Source organism: Chelonoidis abingdonii, chromosome 12, assembly GCF_003597395.2.
Source record: "Chelonoidis abingdonii isolate Lonesome George chromosome 12, CheloAbing_2.0, whole genome shotgun sequence".
Classification (NCBI taxonomy): domain Eukaryota; kingdom Metazoa; phylum Chordata; order Testudines; family Testudinidae; genus Chelonoidis; species Chelonoidis abingdonii.
This window is the reverse complement of record NC_133780.1, coordinates 7,347,664-7,369,325: the sequence shown is the minus strand read 5'-3', so window position 1 is coordinate 7,369,325 and position 21,662 is coordinate 7,347,664. Positions and strand designations below refer to the sequence as shown.

The following is a 21,662-nucleotide window of genomic DNA, read 5'->3' as shown; positions in this document are numbered from 1 at the left end:
AGCAGCTTCCTGTCCCTAGGATCTCTTCATCTGAGCCCTGGTTACCCTTTCGCATGCCAACTAGCCCCCTAGGGATTTAATGACTTCCAGGTTGGTCTGGGGTTTCTCATTCTCCCTTACAGGAGCCTGTCACAGTTAGTCTGGTCCCTGACTCCCCTAAAAGGGACAGCCCTCTTGATACCTTTCCCCCCACCCCCAGAGCCAACCTGTATTCAAAGGGAGGCTTGACCATGGCTGACACTTGGTTATGTTCTGCTAGAAAATTTTCCAACTCTAGGGAAGTAAATTTGGTGGCCACTTCCAGGAGCTTCACTGACCTAGGGCAGGCAGGGAGCCTGCCTTAGCCCTGGGCCCACTGCGCCACTGACCAGACTTTTAATGTCCCAGTCGATGGTGCCATCTGGAGCCGGCAGGGTCCCTTTTCGACCAGGCGTTCCAGTAAAAAAACAGGTGCCTGGCAACCCTAGGGATCTATCCAGCCTGTTCTTACAAACCTCCAGTGACAGGGATCCCACAACCTCCCCTGGAGCCTGGTGCAGAGCTTCACTGCCTTGAGAATTAGAAAGTGTTTCCTCATCTCCAGCCTCAACCTCCCTTGCTTCAGATTGTGCCTGTTGCTCCTTGGACAGGCCCTTGCCCTGTCCGCTGGGGCACTGGCTGTGTCACCAAGCCTGAGCATGGCTGTTATTGCATTGAATGGCTGGCTGCACTGGTCTGGCTCAGAGGGGCAGAGAGGGCAGCTGGGGCTTTTCACTCCCCAGTCACCAATCTCAACCTAGGCTCAGAGTCCAGTCCCCAGTGGACAGGAGCTCACATCGTAACTCATCTTAACGGCAGCCTCACCGGCCATCTCCGAAGGGAGGCCAAGGCCTGAACGGGCCGCAGACAATTCCTCCCCAGGGAGAGGGTCCGTCAGATGTCAGGGCTGAGCCATGTTGGCAGGACAGTGGGGGGCTGACACGACCTCTGTCTCCTTATACCCTCAATGCACAGAGCTCCAGCAGCCAGGGTGTAAAACCCAATTCGTATCCCCAGCACCGAACTCACTGACACTTCCCCAAGGGTCCGCTCCGACTGGGGTTGGGGGGGAGTAAGGGGCACTGGAAGAGGAGGGCCTGGAGGCCAAGGCCCCATCACCTTTACCAATGGGAGAGCTATTCCCTCCCACTTTTTATCAGCTGTAAGGGTGAGCGACGATGGGGGAGGGGGCCGAGAGGAGTGTCCAGGGGGTCAGGGTGTTGGGGAAGAGGTGATGAGTCAGGGGCTCAGGAAGAAGGGACAGCGTGAGAGCGAGGGTTGAGGGGTGTGGGGACAGGAGTTCAGGGAGAAGAGGTGGCACGAGTGGGTGACCCTTCTACTTTTAGGGAGCTTCCATCACTCCTGGGGAGAGCACCATCCTGGATCCTGATCCACGGGCACATCTGTGTATTTACCGAGTGTACAGAGCTCTCTGTGTGGAGACACTTTCACACTCACCCAGGAACCTGTGCTGGGAGGCCCCACTGGCCAGGAGGCTGAGGGGGTCTCACTCTCCTGCCCTGGGGGTGAAGAGAGGGTCCCTGAGGCTGCTGTTCCCCATCCCAGGAAGGGGGTGAAGAGGATGTGGACACAGACAATGTCCCCTCTTGCACTGTGACTGGCAGACCTGGCTCCACCCTGGGCTTCGGAGGCTGAGCTCCAGCCGGAACATGAAAATCTTTGCAGCTATTTTTAATTCCAAAGAGGGAGCCCCATAACCCTGAATCTGTCCACCCTGTTCCAAGACTCGCTGCTGCAGGCTGTGTAGAAGGACCCAAAGTATCTCCAGAGTCTGAGTGTGAAAGTTCCCAGCGTGTCTGACTCAGGGCTGGTTAATGAGAGCGGGGGTGGGGAGGGGGTTGCTGGCACAGTCGTTAGATGGAGACACCTGAGCTTCTGGGGCTCTGAGATGGTCTCTGTGACCATTATCCGTTCTGAGAGATGCCCAGGTGCAGCTGCAGAGGGTCTGTGCCGCTAGCAGCGTCCATGGGACAAATGGCTCTGGGCAGAGAGTTCAGGCTGGAGCCAAGTCTCCATTTTCAGCCTGATTTGTGTGGGTGAGCTCAGGGGCCCAGGGGGCATTTGTCTGCAAAGGGCAAATTAAACAGCAGCTCTGGGATGTTTCATAGCTGATGTCCTGAGCCTGGCCTGCCTGTAACTGCATTTCTGGGGATGTTGACAGTCTCTCATTGCAAGTCACTGGGACTGCAGCTCCTAAGTTGCTCCGACAGGTTTGCAGTGGAGCTGGGTGAAATGTTTTGGACAAATAGTTTATTTGCTGCAAAATTATATTTCGGGTCAACGGAAACTATTCGTCACTCCATGTCGGGTTTGCTGACTAGTTTCAATTAAGAGAAAAAGATGCTGCCGCTTCCCTTCTAGTCTTTAACCCAGTGGCTGGGCCCTCAGCTGGGATCCCCAGGTACAATCCCCCCCTGTGATGCCATGAGAGCTTGAACTGCTGGGCTCCAGGTGTCTGATGACGTCCGCCTGTGTCTAAACGCTGCCATGGGCAGTGGGCCAGAGCGTGGGAGTGAGAACGACTCTGCAGCCCAGTGGATCAGGCCCCCACCTGGGATCCCAGAGTCCAGCTCCCCTACTCCAGTGACCCTGTAATTATTGATCCATAACCCCAGTGAGGGGAGGGGTTACGGCCCCTGGCACAGCAGTGTCTCAGGCCATGTCTGCCGGGGTTTCCTTGAACTGATGTAGCTGCGCCGGTGCAAACCCTTAGTGCAGACGTGCTGTGCAGGTGTGAACTGGGACTGGTCCCCAGTGAAGCTTCTCCCAGATGGAGGGTGCAGTAAGTGGAGAAATGCCCCCTCCCCTCTCCACTACCCTGGCCTCATTGGCAACAGCCCATTAGTACGCATTTATACCCCCTCCCAGAATCTTCCACTGTAATGCCCCCCAAGTGAGCCCAATCCAGACAACTGCCCCCGTGGGGGTGAGGCTGGGCCGGGAGAGGGGAGGGGCTGGCTGTGGGGTTTTCCGGGCTGGAAAGTGGTGCCTGTGAGGCCTGCCAGCATGGAGTGTCCCAACTGCTCCCCCTGGGGTAGAGCTGCACCCCCAGCGTGTGTGGGGACAGCGCTGACCTGCTCTGAGTGAGAAACCAACCACACATGGTCCGACAGCAACAGAGATTTCTTGGGGACTGTCTCTCTCTCCCCCCTCTCTGGCTCCTGCCCCTCCCTTACCCTTCCCTGACCCCTGTGAGGGACCCTGGACCCTGTGTCTATTCTGACCCCTCACCAACATCCCTCCCTCTCTTCTCACTCCCTTTCTGCTCCCCTGGGCCCCTGCCCCTCTACTCCAACTTTGCCTCCCTGGCACAGGTGCCCCTGCCTTCCACCATCTCTGCCCACTGAACAGCCCATCCCTCTCCCCCTGCCACCCTGCACCACCCCTCTGCCCCAAACATCTTCTGCCACCCTGAGCCCTCCTCACTTCACACCCCGCATAGGTCCTGGCATCCACCCCTCCTCCGTCCATTCCCACCCTCCCCTCCCTCTCCGTCCTGCTTTCAACCCTTCTACTCCCCTCAGCCCTCAGAACCTCCCCTCTCCCACCTCTTCTGACCCCTGGCACACCACCCCTTCCTCGTCCCCCTGTGCCCACCCTACCTCTACCCCATCTGACCCCTGGCACTGCTCTCTTCCCATTCCCCTCCTCTCTAACATCTCTTCTACCCACACTGCCTGCCTATCAAACCCTCTCGGCCCCCTGGTGCTCCTCCCATTGCCTCCCATCTGCCTCTGATCCCCCTCCCTTTGCCCTCCTGTCTGCCCTTCGTCACCCTGTCAGATCCCCTCCGGCCACCTGCCCTTGACCCCTTAGCCCCCACACCTTTCTGCTGCCTGCCCTTCCCGTCCCTCCTGCCCCCACACAGCTGACCTTCCTTCTGTCCCTTCCTTCCTGTGTCCAGCCCTCACCACCCTGCCCACTGACCCTGCTCTCGCCTCTCGCACCCTTGCCACCATCACCATATTCTCTTAATTTATCTCACCGCCTGCCCCTCCTCCTCTGTCCGTGATGACACCGCACCTGCACCTCATCCCCTTGCATCCTCCTATGGCAGTCCAGCTCTACCTGGACTCCTCCCTGGTGCCTGCTCTGTATCTTGTCTCCTCTGCAGCTGCCCTGTGGCAAGCCCCCACGCCTGGTCTCATAGCCCTTCCCCTCACCTAGCACATGCCCGCTCCCTCCCCTCCCCCTCCTAAACCTCTGGCCCACCACTCCCTTCATCCTCCTCGGCCCCTGGTGCCCACATCTCCCTGCACACGCCTCTGCCCCTCCGTAGGCCTGCCCTTCCCAAACCCTTCTCTGCCCCCTCTGCTCACACCTGTCCTCCCCCCCAATTCTGCCCTTTGGCACCAATGCCTGTTCATTCGCTCCCCATGCTTCCACTCCCACTCTCATCATCTCACCCCCTGCAGCCAACCCGCCACTCTCATTTTCCCCTGCCCCATTAGAGCTCCCAGCCATTCCCTCACCCCCTCTGGCCCCCTTGGTGCCTGCCCTCCTGTGCTTCGCTGTGCCCCTGGGGTACATCCCCTTCTTCTGTCCTGGTGCCACCCCCCTCCCCCGCAGCCCCTGGATCCTGCCCTCCCTTCACACTCCCTACGCCCCTTGGTGCCTGCCTTCCCTTGTCCCCGAGCCAGCCTGCGTCTGTCCAACTTCTTTCTCCCATGGAGTCCACGCTCCCTCGCACCCCCTGCAGCTCCTGGAATCTGCCCTTCCCTTCACACTCCCGGTCCTCCTGTGCCCATCCTTCCCGTTAATCACCCATAGCCTTGTGCCTGCCACATCCCCGTGAGTCCTCCCTCCCCCCTGCTTCTCCTGTCAAACCGTCCCGCTCCCCTTTCTCTCCCAGCAATCATCTGTCCCTCCCTCCCTGCTCCCTGACACTTCCCACCCTCCCCCACTTCTCTACCCTTCCCCTCATTGTCTCCGCACAGCAGAAGGGCCCTGACTCCCTCATGCAACAATACCCCCAGCCCCCCGTATTAATGGGGACGCAGGCTTTAAGTTTCCATTTGATGCCCAGTGACCAGCCCTGCCCCCGGCCCCCTGACATCTGTGACTTCTCTCCCAGTGGACGTGACTCTGGAATCCAGACACGTCATCGCAACTCTCTCCTGTCTCAGGATCTGAAACAGTTGAGACACGGAGCAAAAATCGCCAGGATCTGCCCAATACCCTGAGAGATTTGATCCTTGTCCCTGTGTCCTGGCGTCTGAGGGGTTTGCGGGCGGGAGGCTGTTACTGGGAGGTGGAGGTGGGAGACAAGCCATGATCTGGGGCCTGGTGGTTGAGGAATCTGTGAGCAGGAGGTGGATCACACCTCCATGGGAATGATTACTGGGTCATGTGTGGCTGTGCAGGATGACGGATACGAGGCCTCACGTTCCCACCCGACCCCCTCCCGTGGAGTCACCGCCAGCAGCGGGTGGATTTTCTGAAAAGACTGAGGGGGCAGTAGGTACTCGTTTTCTCAATGTTGCACTGACAGGTTCCCCATCTTTCCTTTCACCTGCGCACTCTCGGGAAGCTCCCCCTTCATTCTCATCCTGAACTCAACAGCTAGGGGGTACAAAACGCGGTCCCCCTGATAATCTTCCCTGTCCCACTCAGGCCGGAGGGAAGCTCCTGTCCCTGACAGTTGACCCCGCGGCACGACTGGCCCCAGGGCCGTCCTTTGATTTATGGGGCCTAAGCAGTATTATAAACTGGTGCCCCTATGCTGGATCGGCACCCAAGCTCACAGCCTGGTGGGGAGGGGGAGGAGGGACACGACAGCAAAAGATAATGAGATGCTCAGCCGCTTTTATGGTGGTGGAAAGTCAGCAGGTCCGCAGAGCTCCCATAACCCTCTCCCTCATGCAGAATACGGACATGAAGAAAGTACCGTAATTCAAAAAAACACACTAAAAATTGGGAATAAAAAATGTTCAATCACTAGGTTTTTTGACATATGCCCTGAGAGTTGTCAGAGATTATTGCAAAAACTTCATAGTAAGGGTGAGTAATGCTGTCCCGCTGAATACCCAACATTACATATAATGGAATACGTGATGCAGCCTTCTCTCTTTACCCTTTTCTATAAATCAGTATTTCTAAGCGAATATTTAAATGTATAAAACTTAGCCAGCATTCCAGATTAACTAACATTATTAACTCACTGGAAACAAAGACATATTTTAATAAATCAGAACGAGTTTAGTGTGTTCATAACAATGTTCATTGCTATTTTAGAAAAGGGAAACTAATTACTTTGTGGTGATCTCCATAACAAGAGACATGGTATGAAATTCGACAACCAACTTTAAAAAAATGTTTGTTTCTGTACATTTTAGAAGCCGCGCTCGATGGCAGTGGCCCCAACGTGGGGCAAGGCGGCACCAGAGGCAACGACGCTGTCTTCCAGGTCAAGGTAGGGAAGGGGCCCCTGCCTGCTTAGATGAGCAGAAGCGGTGGTTGGAGGAGATGATGTGTGCAGGTTGGGGGGTTCCGCCCTGGGGGTGATGGAGCATCTGCAAGCTGAGAAAGAGCAGCGGGAGGGAATTCAGAAACGTTGATAATAACACAGGCCTTAGAACATGACCGAGTGCTTCCCCAGAAAACCTGTGATCATGTGACTGAGCCAGAGGGCAGCATCTGCTGGAAAGAAACATCTACATGCATTAGAGCCACCGGTTGAGAAAAAATCTTTCTTCGCAGTGAACGTGAAGTTAAAGAACATGGAAAGAAGAAAACCTCTAACTGTTACTGGAGCTGAAGCAGAGAGGCCGGATAACCACGGGCTAGGCCAGGACTGACTACAGCAAGATCTGCCAGTTTCTAATGTCCTGACTTTTTGACATGAGCATTCCTTTGCTCTAATCTGTTGCCTCAGTTCCACAACTATAACATAAAGCTAATCAAAGGTTCTGTATTTAGTCTCTCTCCTATTTTGCAAGGCGGAAACTAGATACATTTTGGGGCTGTCTACGCTACTGGTCTAGAGTGTTTTGAAGCTGGATGACTCCTCACATGTTGTTCAGAACCTATGGATAACACAAGCTCTAAGTTGGTTCCGTGTCTAGCCCTATGGAACAGCTGGGATGGGCGGCCATTTTAATCGCTGGGCTGTGCGGAAGCAAGGTTCGGGGCACTAGGATACGAAGAGGCCTCAAGGACTCATTCTGAAAATAAATATCAATGAACTGCACCGCAATATAAATCACTGCCGCTAACATTGTGGGTGATAAATACTAGGCAGAGTGGTATTTAATGCTGAGACAGGCGTGACACAGAGAAATCGGAATCCCTTGATAAGCTGGATCCATTCAAAGAAAACAAGTTTGAAAAGATCAAATGAAAGGTCCTATCGCTAGCCAGCAAAGCATGCAGGCCCACCTACAGCATGGGGACGTGTATCCAGGAAAGCAACAACTGTGAAGAGGATTTCGGGGCCAGCTCGGGCAAGTCATTCCAACATGACCAATCCAGTGTGATGCTGTGGTGAACAGGGCTAATGCCATCATTAGATGTAGGAAAAGAGCCAGTGAGTAGAACAGGAGGGACACACCGTGTGGAGACTGAATCCGGAATACTGCATCCAGTTTTGGCGTCCANTATAAGATCCCTTATTCTGTATGATTTTAAGAGGATCTGTGAATTTATGGTCCCCTTTGAGTAAAATTCCAGGTTTTTGTATTCTAACGAAGGAACCACACTCAAACTTTGGTTCCTTAACATCCCACCGCTTGTCTGTGAAAGCCTTATATTTTGCTTGATTTCATTCCACTGTTTTTTCTCACATCATCCTTGGTAGGGACCTCAGGTCATGCCTTTAACAATCCAGCAATGTTCAGTTTAGTATTCATCTGTTTCCCATGTAGTAACTGTGGGTGATCTTTGCATTGTGGCATGTTGTGTAGCCCGGTATGCTTGCAAGAAATCGGTAGTGAAGGGTATCCACAATTGCCCTTCCAGTTCAGCCGTTTGCAAACTCTCTTTCAAACATCTGTTAAACCGTTCGATTTCCCCATTGGCTTGAGGGTAATATAGGACTGACCTTCTAAGTAAAATGTTCCTCTCTGCAGACTTTGCTAGAAAAGTTTCAAACTCCAGGGAAGTAAATCGGCAGCCGCTTCCAGGAGCTGCATGGAGCTAGGGCAGGCAGGGAGCCTAACTTAGCCCCGGGCCCCCGCTGCGCCACTAACCAGACTTTTAATGTTCCAGTCGGTGGTGCCAACTGGAGCCTCCAGGATCCCTTTTTGACCAGGCGTTCCAATCAAAAACCAGACGCCTGGCAACCCTATGGACAGGTGCCAACCCTAGGTCCTGTCCACATGGCCCAGTAACACCCTGCTGAGCCAGGTACAGGCAGCCACATGCCAGGCCAGGCCCCTGGCAGGCACGCTGAGCTGCCAGCTGCCATGGTCACTGTCACATGCCACACACCATGCTTGGTGCCCACAGGGCCCTGGGCCCCGCCCCAGAACAGCTGTAACCTAGACTCATGGCAATGCAGGGGTGGAAGGGACCTCGAGACGTCACCTAGTCCAGCCCTCCCATGCTGGGGTAGGGCCTAGAACATCCCTGGCAGAGATTTGTCCAACCTGTTCTTACAAACCTCCAGTGATGGGGATCCCGCAACCTCCCCTGGAGCGGATCCAGAGCTTCACTGCCCTGAGAATTACAAAATGTTTCCTCATGTCCAGCCTCAACCTCCCTTGCTGCAGATTGTGCCCATTGCTCCTTGGACAGGCCCTCGCCATGTCAGCCTGAGCATGGCTGTTATTGCACTGAATGGCTGGCGGCGCTGGGCTGGCTCAGGGGGGCAGTGAGGGCAGCTGGGCAGGGCCGGCTCCAGGCACCAGCGTAGCAAGCTGGTGCTTGGGGCGGCGCATGGAAGGAGGCCGCATATCCGGCAATTCGGCAGTGAGTCCCTCACTGCCTCTTGTTGGGAAGGTCCTACCACCGAATTGCCGCAGAAGAAGCGGCAGTGGTAGAGTCGCGGCGGAAGTACCATAGATCACAATCGCGGGTTTTGGGGTTTTTTTGGCTGCTTGTGGTAGCAAAAACCGTGGAGCCAGCCCTGCAGCTGGGGCCTTTCACTCCCCAGTCACTGATCTCAGCCCAGGCTGACAGTCGAGTTCCCAGCGAACAGGAGCTCACATCATAACTCACTTTAACGCCAGCCTCACTGGCCACCTTCGCAGGGAGGCCAAGGCCTGAATGGGCCCCGGGGCGATTCCTCCCCAGGGAGAGACTCCAGCAGATGTCAGGGCTGAGCCATGATGATAGGACAGTGGGGGACTCACACAGCTGCTGTGATGTCCTAGTATCTCAATACACAGAACTTCAGCAGCCGGGGTGTAAACCCCACTCGTACCCCGCAGCACTGAACTGACTGACACTGCCCCAAGGCTCCTCTCCTCCTGGGGTTGGGGGATGAGTAAGGGGCACTGGAAGAGGGGGGCCAGGGGCCATGGCCAATCACTTTTACCAATGGGAGGGCTATTCCCTCCCACTTTTTACCAGCCTTAAGGGTGAGCGATGAGGGGGGAGGGGGCTGAGAGGAACGATCAGGGTGTTGGGGGGAAGAGGTGGTGTGAAGGCAGGGGCTCGGGGAGAAGGGGTGGTGTGAGAGTGGCGGTTCAGGGAGAAGGGGCGGTGCAGGGGCACGAGGTCGGGGAGAAGGGCTGGCACAAGTGGGTGACCCCTCTACTTTTAGGGAGCTTCCATCACTCCTTGGGGAGAGCACCATCCCGGATCCTGATCCATGGGCACATCTGTGTTTTTTTGCCGGGTGTACAGAGCTCTCTGGGTGGAGACACTTTCACGCCGCCCAGGAACCTGTACGGGAGGCCCCACTGCCCAGGAGGCCAAGGGCTCTCATTCCCTGCCCTGGGGTGAAGGGAGGGGCTCTGGCTGCTGTTCCCGTCTCAGGAAGAGGGTGAAGGGATGTGGACACAGACAATGTTCCTCTTGCTCTGTGAGGGGGCCGACCTGGCTCCACCCTGGGCTTCAGAGCCTGAGCTCCAGCCAGAACCTGAACGTCTATGCAGCTATTTTCCATTCCAGAGAGGGAGCCCCGACCTAGTCTGAATCTGTCCACCCGTTCCAAGACTCGCTGCTGCAGGCTGTGTAGAAGGACCCCAAGTGTGTCTCCAGAGTCTGAATGTGAAAGTTCCCAGCGTGTCTGTCCCAGGGCTGGTTAATGAGAGCGAGGAGGGTGGCTGGCACAGTCGTTAGATGGAGACACCTGAGCTCCTGGGGCTCTGAGATGGTCTCTGTGACTGTTATCCATTCTGGGAGATGCCCAGGTGCAGCCGTAGAGGTCTGTGCCGCTAGTATCGTCCATGGGACAAATGTCTCTGGGCAGAGAGTTCAGGCTGGAGCCAAGTGTCCATTTTCAGCCTGATTTATGGGGCTGAACTCAGGGCCCAGGGGGCATTTGTCTGCAAAGGGCAAATTAACCAGCAGCTCTGGAGTGTTTCATAGCTGATGTCCTGAGCCTGACCTGCCTATAACTGCGTTTCAGGGATGTTGACAGTCTCTCATTGCAAGTCACTGAGATTGGGGCTCCTAAGTTGCTCAGACAGGTTTGCAGTGGAGCTGGGTGAAATGTTTTGGACAAATCGTTTATTTTCTGCAAAATTATATTTCAGGTCAACAGAAACTATTTGTGAATCCATGTCGAGTTCGCTGACTAGTTTCAATTAAGAGAAAAAGGTGCCAGCCTCTTCCCTTGTAGCCTTTAGCCCAGTGGCTGGGCCCTCAGCTGGGAGCCCCAAGTTCAATCCCCCCTTGTGATGCCATGAGGGCTTGGGACTGCTGGCTCCAGGTGTCTGATGATGTCCCCTGTGTCTAAACACTGCCATGGGCACTAGGGCCAGAGCGTGGGAGAGAGAACGACTCTGCAGCCCAGTGGGTCAGGCCCTCACCTTGGAGCCCAGAATCCTGCTCCTCTGCTCCAGTAACCCTGTAATTATTGATCTATAACCCCAGTGAGGGGAGGGTTACGGCCCCTGGCACAGCAGTGTCTCAGGCCATGTCTGCCGGGGTTCCTTGCACTGCTGTATCTGCACTGGTGCAAACCCCTAGTGCAGAGCGCTGTGCAGTGTGTGAACTGGGACTGGAGGGCAGTAAGTGGGGGAATCCCTCCTCCCTCTCCACTGCCTGGCCTCATTAGCAACAGCCCATTAGTTTGGCATTTATACCCCCCCCCCAAATCTTCCACTGTAATACCCCCCAAGTGAGCCCATTCTAACACTGCCCCCTGGGGGTGGGGCTGGGCCCGGCGAGGGAGGCTGGCTGTGGAGTTTTCCTGGCTGGAAGGTGGGGCCCATGGGCCCCCAGCATGGAGAGACCCAGCTGCTCCCCCTGGGGCAGGCTGCAGCCCCAGTGTGTGTGGGGACAGCACCGACCTGCTCTGCAGTGGCCGGCTCCAGGCACCAGCCAGCAATCAGGTGTTTGGGCCAGCCAAGGGAAGGGGTGCCACACTGGCGGGCTGTTCGGCAGCAATTCGGCGGCGGGTCCCTCTTGGAGGAAGCACCTGCTGCTGAATTCCCGCTCCAGAAGAAGAAAGCGGCGGGTTGAGCTGTCACCGATTGTGATTACGGCTTTTTTTTTTTTTCTGCCACTTCAGGTGGCAAACCCTGGAGCCGGTCCTCCTGATACTTTCTGAGCGAGAAACCAACCACATATGGCCTGAAAGCAACAGAGATTCCCTGGGGCCTGTCTCTCCTTCCCCATCTCTGGCTCCCGCCCGTCCCTTACCCTTCCCCAACCCCTGTGAGGGAAACTGGACCCTGTGTCTATTCTGACCCCTCACCAACATCCCTCCCTCTCTTCTCACTCCCCCTTCTGCTCCCTGGGCCCCTGCCCCTCTACTCCCACTTTTGCTCCCTGGCAAGTGCCCTGCCCTCCACCCATCTCTGCCCCGCTGAACAGCCCATCACTTCTTCTCCCCTGCCTCTCCTGGCATCTGCCCCTCTCCCCCAAACAGTCCTCTGCACCCTGGAGCCCTCCCATCACTTCACACCCCCGCTGTGTCCTGGCATCCACCTCTCCCTTCCCCTCCTGTGTGCCATGTCTCCCACCCTTCCCTCACCCCCATCTGCTTCCCTGGGCCCCTACCACTGCCATTACCCCCCACCCTCTGATGGCCACCCCACCGCCTCACCCTCCTCTGCTGTCCTGGCTTTGCCCTTCTTACTCCCTCAGCCCTCCTGACACCTGCCCCTCTCCCCATCCTCTCTCTGACCCCTGGCACCCGCCCCTTCCCTCGTCCCCCTGTGCCCACCCCTCCTCTAGCCCACTCTGACCCCCTGGCACCTGCCTCTCCCCAAACCCCTCTCCTAACACCTCCCCCTATTCACTGCTTGGGCCCTGCCCTCACCCCTCTCTGCCCCCTATTCACACTCCTCCCATTGTCCCCCCTCTGACCCCTGGATTCCACCCCTTCCCTCCCTTGCCCTCCCTGTGCCTGCCCTTCTGCTCAATCCCCTCAATCCCCTGACACCTGCCTTCCCCTTCCCCCCACACCCTTCTGCTGCCTGCCCCTTCCCTCCTCCTGCCCCCCAACACTTGACCTCCCCTTGGCCCCTTCCTTCCTGGTGCCCAGCCCCTCACCACCCCTCTGCCCCTGACCCTGCTCTCCCTCTCGCCCCTCTGCCACCATCACTCATGCCACCTTCTCTTTTGTCACCCCTGCCCCTCCCTCCCCCTCTGGCTCCATGACACCTGCACCCCTCACCACCCCTCCAGTCCGCTGGGTGCCAGCTCCTCCTCTGCCCCAAGTCCCAGCTCTACCCTGGCCCCATCTGCCTCCCTGGTGCCTGCTGTTTCCTTTGTCTCCTCTGCCTGCCTGGTGCAAGTCCCTTCCCTCACCCCCTGGTCTCAGCCCTTCCCCTCACCTCAGCACTGCCCCCATCCTCCGCTCCCCTCCCCCTCTCCTAACCTCTGGCCCCACCCTCCCTTCATCCTCCCTCTGCCCCTGGTCACCCACATCTCCCTGCACATCATCTCACCCCCTGGCAGCTCACCCTGCCCTTGATTTCCCCTGCCCCATTGGAGCTCCCCCATTCCCGCACACCCCTCTGCCCCCTGGTGCCTGCCCCTTGCCGTGCTTCTCTGTGCCCCCTGGGGTCCATCCCCTTCTTCTGTCCTGGTGCCCACCCCTCCCCTCACCCCCTACAGCCCCCTGGAACCTGCCCTTCCCTTCACACCCCTTTGCCCCCTGGTGCGTGCAGCTTGCCTGTGCTTCCGTGTGCCCCCTGGGGTCCATCCCCTTCTTCTGTCCTGGTGCCCACCCCTACCCCTACCCCCTGCAGCCCCCTGGAACCTGCCCTTCCCTTCCCACCCCTCTGCCCCCTGGTGCCCCTCCCTTCCCTTATCACCCCATAGCCCTTGTGCCTGCCACACCCCATGTCCCTCCCCCCTCTGCTCCTGTCACCTCCCCCTCCCCTTTCCTCTCCCAGCATCAGTGTCTCAGTTCCCCTCCCCTGCCTCCCCTGACACCTTCCCACCCCTCCCCCGCTCCTCCTGCCCTTCCCCCTCATTGTCTCCTCTCAGGCAGAGGGGCCCTGACTCCCCTCAGCCAACAACCACCCCCCCCAGTGATTAACGGGGACGCAAGTTAATTTCCCTTTGATCCAGTGACCAGCCCCTGCCCCCGGCCCTGACTGTGACTCTCTCCCCAGTGGACGTGACTCTGGATCCAGACACGGCTCATCCCAACCTGGTCCTGTCTGAGGATCGGAAACGTGTGAGAGACGGAGACAAACGCCAGGATCTGCCCGACAACCCTGAGAGATTTGATTATTGTTACTGTGTCCTGGGCGCTGAGGGGTTCGCGGGCGGGAGGCATTACTGGGAGGTGGAGGTGGGAGACAAGACTGACTGGTACCTGGGGGTTTGTAGGGAATCTGTGAGCAGGAAGGGGAAGGTCACAGCCACACCTGGGAATGGATACTGGGTCGTGTGGCTGTGGGATGGGGGATACGAGGCTGGCACCTCCTCCCCGACCTCCCTCCTCGTAAGCGCCAGGCCCAGCCGGGTGGGGATTTTCCTGGACTATGAGGCGGGCGAGGTCTCGTTTTACAATGTGACTGACAGGTCCCATCTCTTCACTTTCACATAGCACGAGAGAGCATATATCCCCAGCGCGCGTGAAGCCAAGAACACATGCCAGCAATAATTACTATGCAATGTCTTATATGTACTACTTCCTAGACAATTATATCATGGATCACTCATATGGACTTTAGGAGAACATACTAGACCATATCCCATCAGTTAAGAAAGTTTGATTCTTGTATCCACGCACATGAACAGTGCATCAGAATTCGGCGAGACTTTTGTCCCGCTGGACTATCATGAACCAATGAGAATAAATATACAGAAGGCCAAACGATTTCTGGCAACTTGGCGAGTAAAACTTTCAGCAGAGCAGACTAGTATACCATAGCTCTGGCCGGATCAACTTCAGTGGCATCCCAGCGAGGGCCGGAAGGAGGTCCATGCAGACTCTCCATGTCAACGCCCTTGGCCCTAACACAGAGTATGTTTGCGGTCGTGAATTCCCCTAGGGTGTTACAGGACGGCACTGACTTAGAAGACATCACTTGGCCTAGCAGGAATAGCCAAATAAATAACAGAGAGACCATAAACAATCTCCAGCCATAAGTGTGTTATTATTGAACAACCTAACCTCAGGTCGTACTAGAAGAAGGCTTAAGAGGATGCTGAGCAAATGTCGCGCGAGATTAATCCGTGGAGAAGCAATCTTGTCGAGAGGCGTCTCCACTCAATGCACGAGTGTAAAGTAATACCCATCCAAGCAGGACACACCTTGCCCTGATCAATGAATAATAGACCTGTAGGTTCATATCTCTCCTCTCATAATAGGCACACATATCTCAGATCAGTCAGTGAGCCAGGGTGACCTGACCTTCTCTAACTCTCCGTCGCAGCAATTCCTGCTGCTTCTCAAAGATATAAATATACCGAGATGCAATCGCTGACGCCAAGCACACTTCAAGCTGAGTCTCCACTTGGACGACTCTAAGAGACGCACCCAAACCAAGTCATGCTGAGGAAGCACAAACTGCGTGTAATGAAGCAGAGAACCAGTGACACACGAACATTGTAAAGAGGCGACGCAAAGGCCCAGGACTCGAGTACATACTATAATAACTAATAGGTTCTAACTCATACACCTTTGAATGAGAAAGCAGTAGCCACTATGTATTTAATTCCTACAGTCAGTCTGCGCAACTAACAGAACCTCCTGACCTAATGTGTGGTATGCGACATGCGGGCGAAAGTCAGATCACGAAAAACCTGCTCCATGCGCTCTGTCTATTCTTAGGACTCCCATGGATCCAGACACTGATTGAAGCGAGTGAGCGGAAGCACTCTTAGCTGAGTCCGGGGTCACGATCGCTAACATGTACATCCTCCATCTACGATGGTCCACACGCGGACAGTCCCCGCGGGATCCCCTCCACCCAGGCAACTATCCTCTACGGGTAAGTTGAATATTAAAAGCGACATCGCTGCAGAAGGCTCCTGGTGTATCTGTCCGCCAAGCGGGCGTACTCGCGAGGCTAGGAGGGTAGCCCACCCGGATCGTTGACGTCCCCGTCACCTAGCTTACAATCTGAGGAGGCTCACCCTGAAGGAGAAGAAATACTCACGGGACAGCCGTTACTGAGTCGAGCGGACTCGCGACATGCTTGAATCGCTGGAGGAGATGGATCGAAACACTCCCAGTAGGATCTGATGTGCGGGTCCTCGCGTCTACGCATCCGGAGAAGCGAGCAGAGCCGCACTGATGTAACAGTTCGAGCGCAAGCCGGCAGATCCTGCACGACAGGGTAGCGTGACGGAGGGCTCGGGCGGCTTCCTGGTGTTCAGTAGAGGCCGGAGCCCACGAGCAGGGACAGAGGATGGTGGGGCTATCATTTGAGGATATGGATAATCCATACCCTGGAGGCATTGTTCGCAGGTGTAAACCCAGGTGTCCACACAAGGGGAAACACACGTGATGGGCAAGCAGTCCCACTAGTGCGGCAGGACTCAAAAGGCGAGTGCCTTATGAGGCGGCGGAAAAGAGACCCATGTTAGAGTACAGATCCGAAATACACTAGGATATAGCGTACAGGCACTTCTTTCCACAGCATGGGAGGGCAGAGAGGTAGAGCCGGATGACGAAAGGCATGGGAGAAAAGGCCCGACACCACTTCCTAGTATCGCGAGGAGCCCCACTTGCTCACACATCCACCCCAACTTCCACATCAGACGACAGCCCCAATGCTAGAAAACGAACGACATTTCCATGCATATTATGGCAGGCTGCCCTCGATACAGTGGGCCCTTTGCATCTGTCAACGTGCTGACCCGAGAACGGTCACAAACCACAACCCTCGTCAATGCCCTCATTGGCCCTCAACTGGGGGCGAGGTGGGCACCAGGAGGCACAGGACGCCAGTGTTACCTGGCGCGGAAGTATCGCGGTATCGAGGACGCGAGAGATGAAGACAGACTCGCCACTATAGATGAGGGAAGCGGATGTGACGGGAGCCAAAGGGCACGTGGGCCTCGGGGGAGGTAAAGGGGGTCGCAGGCCACTGTCGGGAGGTCTGGTGCCGAGGCAGATGAGCGTTGAACTAGCGTACCAGATCGGCGCAAACTGCAGAGAGGTACGGTCCAACGAGTGGTGTCGGGAACCCTGGTAGCAACAGCGCGATGCCGAGAGAAGATACTGAGCGGTGTCGGAGGGCAACACGTGGAGAGCCGTCAACGGGCGGCTAGGACAGACTGTACCTTCGATGGGAGGCGGTCACCCCTCAGAAGTGTGTATAGGGACTGCGAGCAACCGAGCGCTGGGACCGCCCTAAACCATACCAGAGTGCTCCTCGGGATCGCACAGAACAAGCGCGTACCAGGAGAGTCTTTGGCGATCCGATGCCGATACGGACCGAGCACACGGTGACCGTCACGTATGATCAGACGCAAACCTTCACGATACATATGGGGCTGTCTACGCTATCGGCAGGAGGTTCTCGCAAGATCGACCCTCACATGTGTTCACAGAACCTAGGATAACAGCAAGGCCGATAGCCTCAAGATGTCTCAGAGCGCCCGGCTTGCTATTTGATTGAACACACCGCACTCGAGCGCGGTGCAAGATTATGTTGCGGGGTTGAGGCTAGCCTCAGGGCTCCGCACACCAGGCAATCAAAATGGTCTAAGCCGTGAGAGGAATGTCCTTGCCGTAGTGGGAGGGCCGAGCGGATAGAGGCTCAAACCACAGGGGTGTTGCCGGGCGCAAGTTGACTGTAGGCACCAGGACTTGACGCTCTTGCAGAGGCGGATCAACGGTGCGCGAGGAATTGTCGCGTGTCCCGGCGGCAGGTTGTCAGTGAGCCTCGGGTGGGCCAGACTTTAGCTGAAAGCGCTCAGACTGGCGCGTGCGCTAGAATGACACGTCAGCCCACAGGAGGCTTTGTGCTACTTCCTCTTGTGAAGAGACGAGCAGTGCCAGGCAGAGAAGGCCCTAGGCAACGGGGATGGCTGATGTCGAGGAGCCTTATCAACTGTCGGCCGCGCGCCTCCAGTGCAGAAGGAGGCACCTTGTTCCCGTTCTGAGGGCCCAGGGGCTGACCTATGAAAGAGGCGTAGGCGCGTGTGGCCTCAAGAGCGAATGGACGGCACGAGGTAGTCAGTCTCGTCTGCTTCCGAGATCAATGAGTGCTTCAGAAGACGAAATTGTATCTCCAGCTAATGCATTTTTTAGCTACGTGGTGGGCATGTACATCGCAATATAGAAATCACTATGCCACATTGGATGGTGATAAAAACTAGCAAATGGGTATAATGCTGAAGACGACAGGGCAATGACCACAAGACGACCCTAAACTGACCCACGGCAACAGATACACATATAATTAATCACAGAGTATAGAGCGACTGTGGGCCGAGGAGTGGACGCACGCAAAGTTATGCGTGAGATGAGACACAGGGAACCAAATGAAGGTCCTAATCCGCAGCACGCAAAGGCATGTCAAGGCCACCACCTACAACGCATGGGGACGGTGTACCGAAAAGCACAAAACCTGTGAAATGATTAGGGGGGCCATGATACTGGGTAAAGGCGCCTCCCCTGTGGAATAATGCACCCAGTAGTGGGCTCCATGGTAGGGGATGAGGAAGAACCCCTGAGCGCCTCTCCATCACACGCCGGCGGCGGCAGTTGAAGTTGCACCTGCCGGCAGAAATGAGAGGACGTGACGGAGGATGGGTCTTTGCAGCCCAATGGAAGAGGGCTGATGACAGAGATTGGTCGCCCCAGGGTAGAAAGGGCAGGCAGCAGGGCAGGATTGCGTAGGAAGGGAGGGACAGGGACTAACTGGACACTCAGGTCTTCCAATGGTGTCAGGGGGCCGAACACACCCCCACCATCAGGCCCTTCTCCACCACCTCCTGAGCGACGGCCTCCGATGCTGCTAGGAAGAAGGAAGAAGACCTTTCCATGCATTTTGGAGGCCGCCTCGATGGCAGTGGGCCCCACTACCCTCGCCAATGCCCACACATAGGTCTCCACTTGGAGCGAGGTGGGCACCAGGAGGCAACGGACACCGTGCTTCCTGGTCAAGGTGGGGAAGGGGCCCCTGCCGCTATAGATGGTAGTGGAGTTGTGTGTGGTCGGAGGAGATGATGTAGTGGCAGGTGGGGGGGGGGGGTCGCCCTGAGGGGTTGAGGGAGGGGCATCTTCAGAGCTGGTAGAAAGGAGCAGCGGGAAGGGACGGTGCGGCCCTAGAACATGTGTATAACACGGGCCCTAGAACATCACCGAGTGCTTCCTGCAGAAAACCTATGACATGTGACTGAGCCAGAGCACATCTGCTGGAAAGACGTCTACATGCATTAGATTTTTCTTACCGGCTGGCTCTTTCTTCTGCAGTGACGTGAAGTTAAAGAACATGGAGAAGAAGAAAACCTCTACTCAGGTTGTTACTGGAGCTGAAGCAGAGAGGCCGGATAAACACGGCTAGGGTCCAGGACTGACTATCAGCAGATCTGCCATTTTCTATTCCTGGATTTTTGACCATGAGCAAATCTCTTTGCTTCTGTGTGCCTCAGTTTCCACAACTATAACATAAAGCTAATCAAGGTTATGTTTTTTTCTATCTCCTATCTTGCAAGGTGGAAAACTTAGATACATTTGGGGCCTGTCTACACTACCGGTCTAGAGTGTCTCTGTAAGCTGATGACTCTCACATGTTGTTCAGAACCTATGGATAAAAAGCTCTTTAAGTTTGTTCCGTGCTTAGCCCCTATGGAACAGCTGGGCTGGGCGGCCTTTTCTCGCTGGGCTGTGCGGAGCAGCTTCTCGGCACTAGGGATATGAAGAGGCTCTCAAGGACTCATTCTTGAAAATAAATATCAATGAACTGCAACGCAATATAAAAGCACTGCCGCTAACATTGGTGGGTGATAAAATACTAGCAGAGTGGTAATTAATGCTGAGGACAGGGCAGTGACACAGAGCAATTGGATCCCTTGATAAGCTGGACCCATTAAACAAAACTTTGAAAAGAAGCAAATGAAAGGTCTTATCCCTAGCAGCAAAGCATGCAGGCCACACCTACAGCATGGGGACGTGTATCCAGGAAAGCACTAACTGTGAAGAGGATTTAGGGGCCATGCTGGGCAAGCATTCAACATGAGCACCCAGTGTGATGCTGTGGTGAACAGGGCTAACGCCATCATTAGATGTAGGAAAAGAGCAGAGAGTAGCATAGGGAGGTGACACACCATCAGTAGGACTGATCCTGGAATAACGCATCCAGTTTTGGAGTCCACCTTAGAAAAAGATTTTGAAATATTGAAGATGGCTCAGCAAAAATCAATGAGGGCTGGAGAAAAATGCCTACTAGTGAGCTATTGAGAGAGCTCAGCTGGTTTAGATTATCAAAAAGGTCAGGAGGTGATGTCATTGAAGTGTTGAAATGACTTCATAGAGAGAAAATATCGGGTATTAAAGGGCTCATTAAACTAACAGAGAAAAGCATAACAAGACCCAGTGGCTGGAAACTCAAAAGAGACCAATTCATATTAGAAATAGGGAACAAATATTCAACAGTGAGGATGAATCACCAAAGGAACAAACTAGAAAGGGAAGTAGTGGGAAATGCCCATTTCTTGACGTCTTCTAATGAAGACTAGATGCCTTTCTGGAACGTGTTTAGTGAAAAACTAGCCACTGTGCTATACAGAAAGCATGTGATATGCAGGGTGTCAGATTACATGGTATAATTGTCTCTTCTGTCCATAAAGTCTGCTAATTTATGAACAACTGAGTGTAGCATGGGGAAGAGTATCTTGTGTTCTACTGTGTAGTCAATGTCATCCCCACAATGAAGAGTCATTGAGTGGGGTGATCCAGGCGTGATCCAGCTCAAACATCCAGTGTGTCTGGACAGGGGCAGGATATCAGCACTGCGGGGGAGGGTTGGGTGTGGCAGTGACATCACAAGGGTCTTTGGCAGGTCCTCAGCCTATTGGACAAAGGTAGTGGGGAGGCGATGATCTCACAGAGAGATCTTGACATCAGCCAGGCAGGACAGGGGTGCAGGACAGGGGCAACCTTGGAGATCCCTGTGGCTTTGCTTCAGCACTTCTCCTTCTCGAGTTCTCTCCTTGAGAACTGAGAGAGAATTCACTTTCAAGTACATAAGCGCAAGAAGGACCCTCTTTGGAGTTTTCTCCTTTTCTTTTCTTGATTTTGCTAAAAACAGACATCTCTGTATAGAAGGTAAGAGCCTCCAAGAGGTTTGGAACCTGTGCAGTCTGATCCATCAGGTGCCAGCTGAATTCTAGGAATGGAAAACACTAGGTTGAGGCGGCAGCAGGGCCGTCCTTAGCCATAGGTAGAATAGGCAGCCACGTAGGTTACCACTCTACCTGGGGGCACCACTCTGCCGGGAGCCCAGACAGACCGACAGGGAAGCAGTGGAGCATGTGAAGAGCATGTCTGCTGTCCTAGAGAGAGCCAAAATGCATCAGAGTCCTGAGGATGCAGAAAGGTTGCTGGAAAGTTTCTGGGAATGGGGCCAGGGAAGGAAACATCACCTGCAGGGCTGGGCTCAAGGTGCTCAAGCATACCAGGAATATGCAAGGCTGGGGCTTGTCTCCACCAATATTTGAGCTGGTTTCTCCCCTGCCCCCACCTCGGAAGGCTGCCCTGCCCTGAAAAAGAAAAGCCAGTGCCTCTCTCCTTTTGTTGGCTGCTTTGCTAAGGCTAATAGAGATCAGGGCAGGCAGCCTCCTGAGCACCGGGAGGGGAAAGAGGGTGAAGACAGGGGAAGGAGGGGCACAGATTGCTGGACTCTCTCCCCCGCCCCCCTGCGGCACCTCAGTGGCAGCAGCAGGGGGTGGGGAGGTCACATCTCATATGACTCATGACCATAGGTAGAAAGACCAATATGATCATCTAGTTCTGAACCTCCTCTGCACAAGGAGCCACACCCTACAACCCATAGACACATTATAACACCCCGAACCCAGACTGAGTATTGAAACGTCGATGAGATTGAGACCTCAGTGAGGAACCACCACAAGCGACCATGCCCCACGCTAGT

At 55.3% G+C, this 21,662-nt stretch overlaps 3 protein-coding genes and 1 long non-coding RNA gene across 7 annotated transcripts in view; 3 read left to right on the top strand and 1 right to left on the bottom strand.

Moving 5' to 3' along the window:
- Positions 1-21,662, bottom strand: part of LOC116825933 (zinc finger protein RFP-like) — a 469,299-nt gene that overhangs the window by 170,422 nt on the left and 277,215 nt on the right. The gene's annotated exons all lie outside the window — the stretch shown is intronic.
- Positions 1-21,662, top strand: part of LOC116830653 (E3 ubiquitin-protein ligase TRIM11-like) — a 394,044-nt gene that overhangs the window by 304,057 nt on the left and 68,325 nt on the right. The gene's annotated exons all lie outside the window — the stretch shown is intronic.
- LOC116825579 (butyrophilin subfamily 1 member A1-like) overlaps positions 1-21,662 on the top strand; it is a 177,348-nt gene that overhangs the window by 87,361 nt on the left and 68,325 nt on the right. For all 4 annotated transcript variants that reach the window (XM_075071616.1, XM_075071615.1, XM_075071614.1 and 1 more), the window contains one exon: positions 13,716-14,130. In XM_075071616.1, the coding sequence (XP_074927717.1) occupies positions 13,716-14,130 (415 nt within the window). The remainder of the gene's footprint in view (positions 1-13,715; positions 14,131-21,662) is intronic.
- Positions 61-10,746, top strand: LOC142047654 (uncharacterized). Its single transcript, XR_012656911.1, has 2 exons — positions 61-1,249; positions 9,615-10,746. It is a non-coding gene; the product is annotated as an uncharacterized LOC142047654 (long non-coding RNA).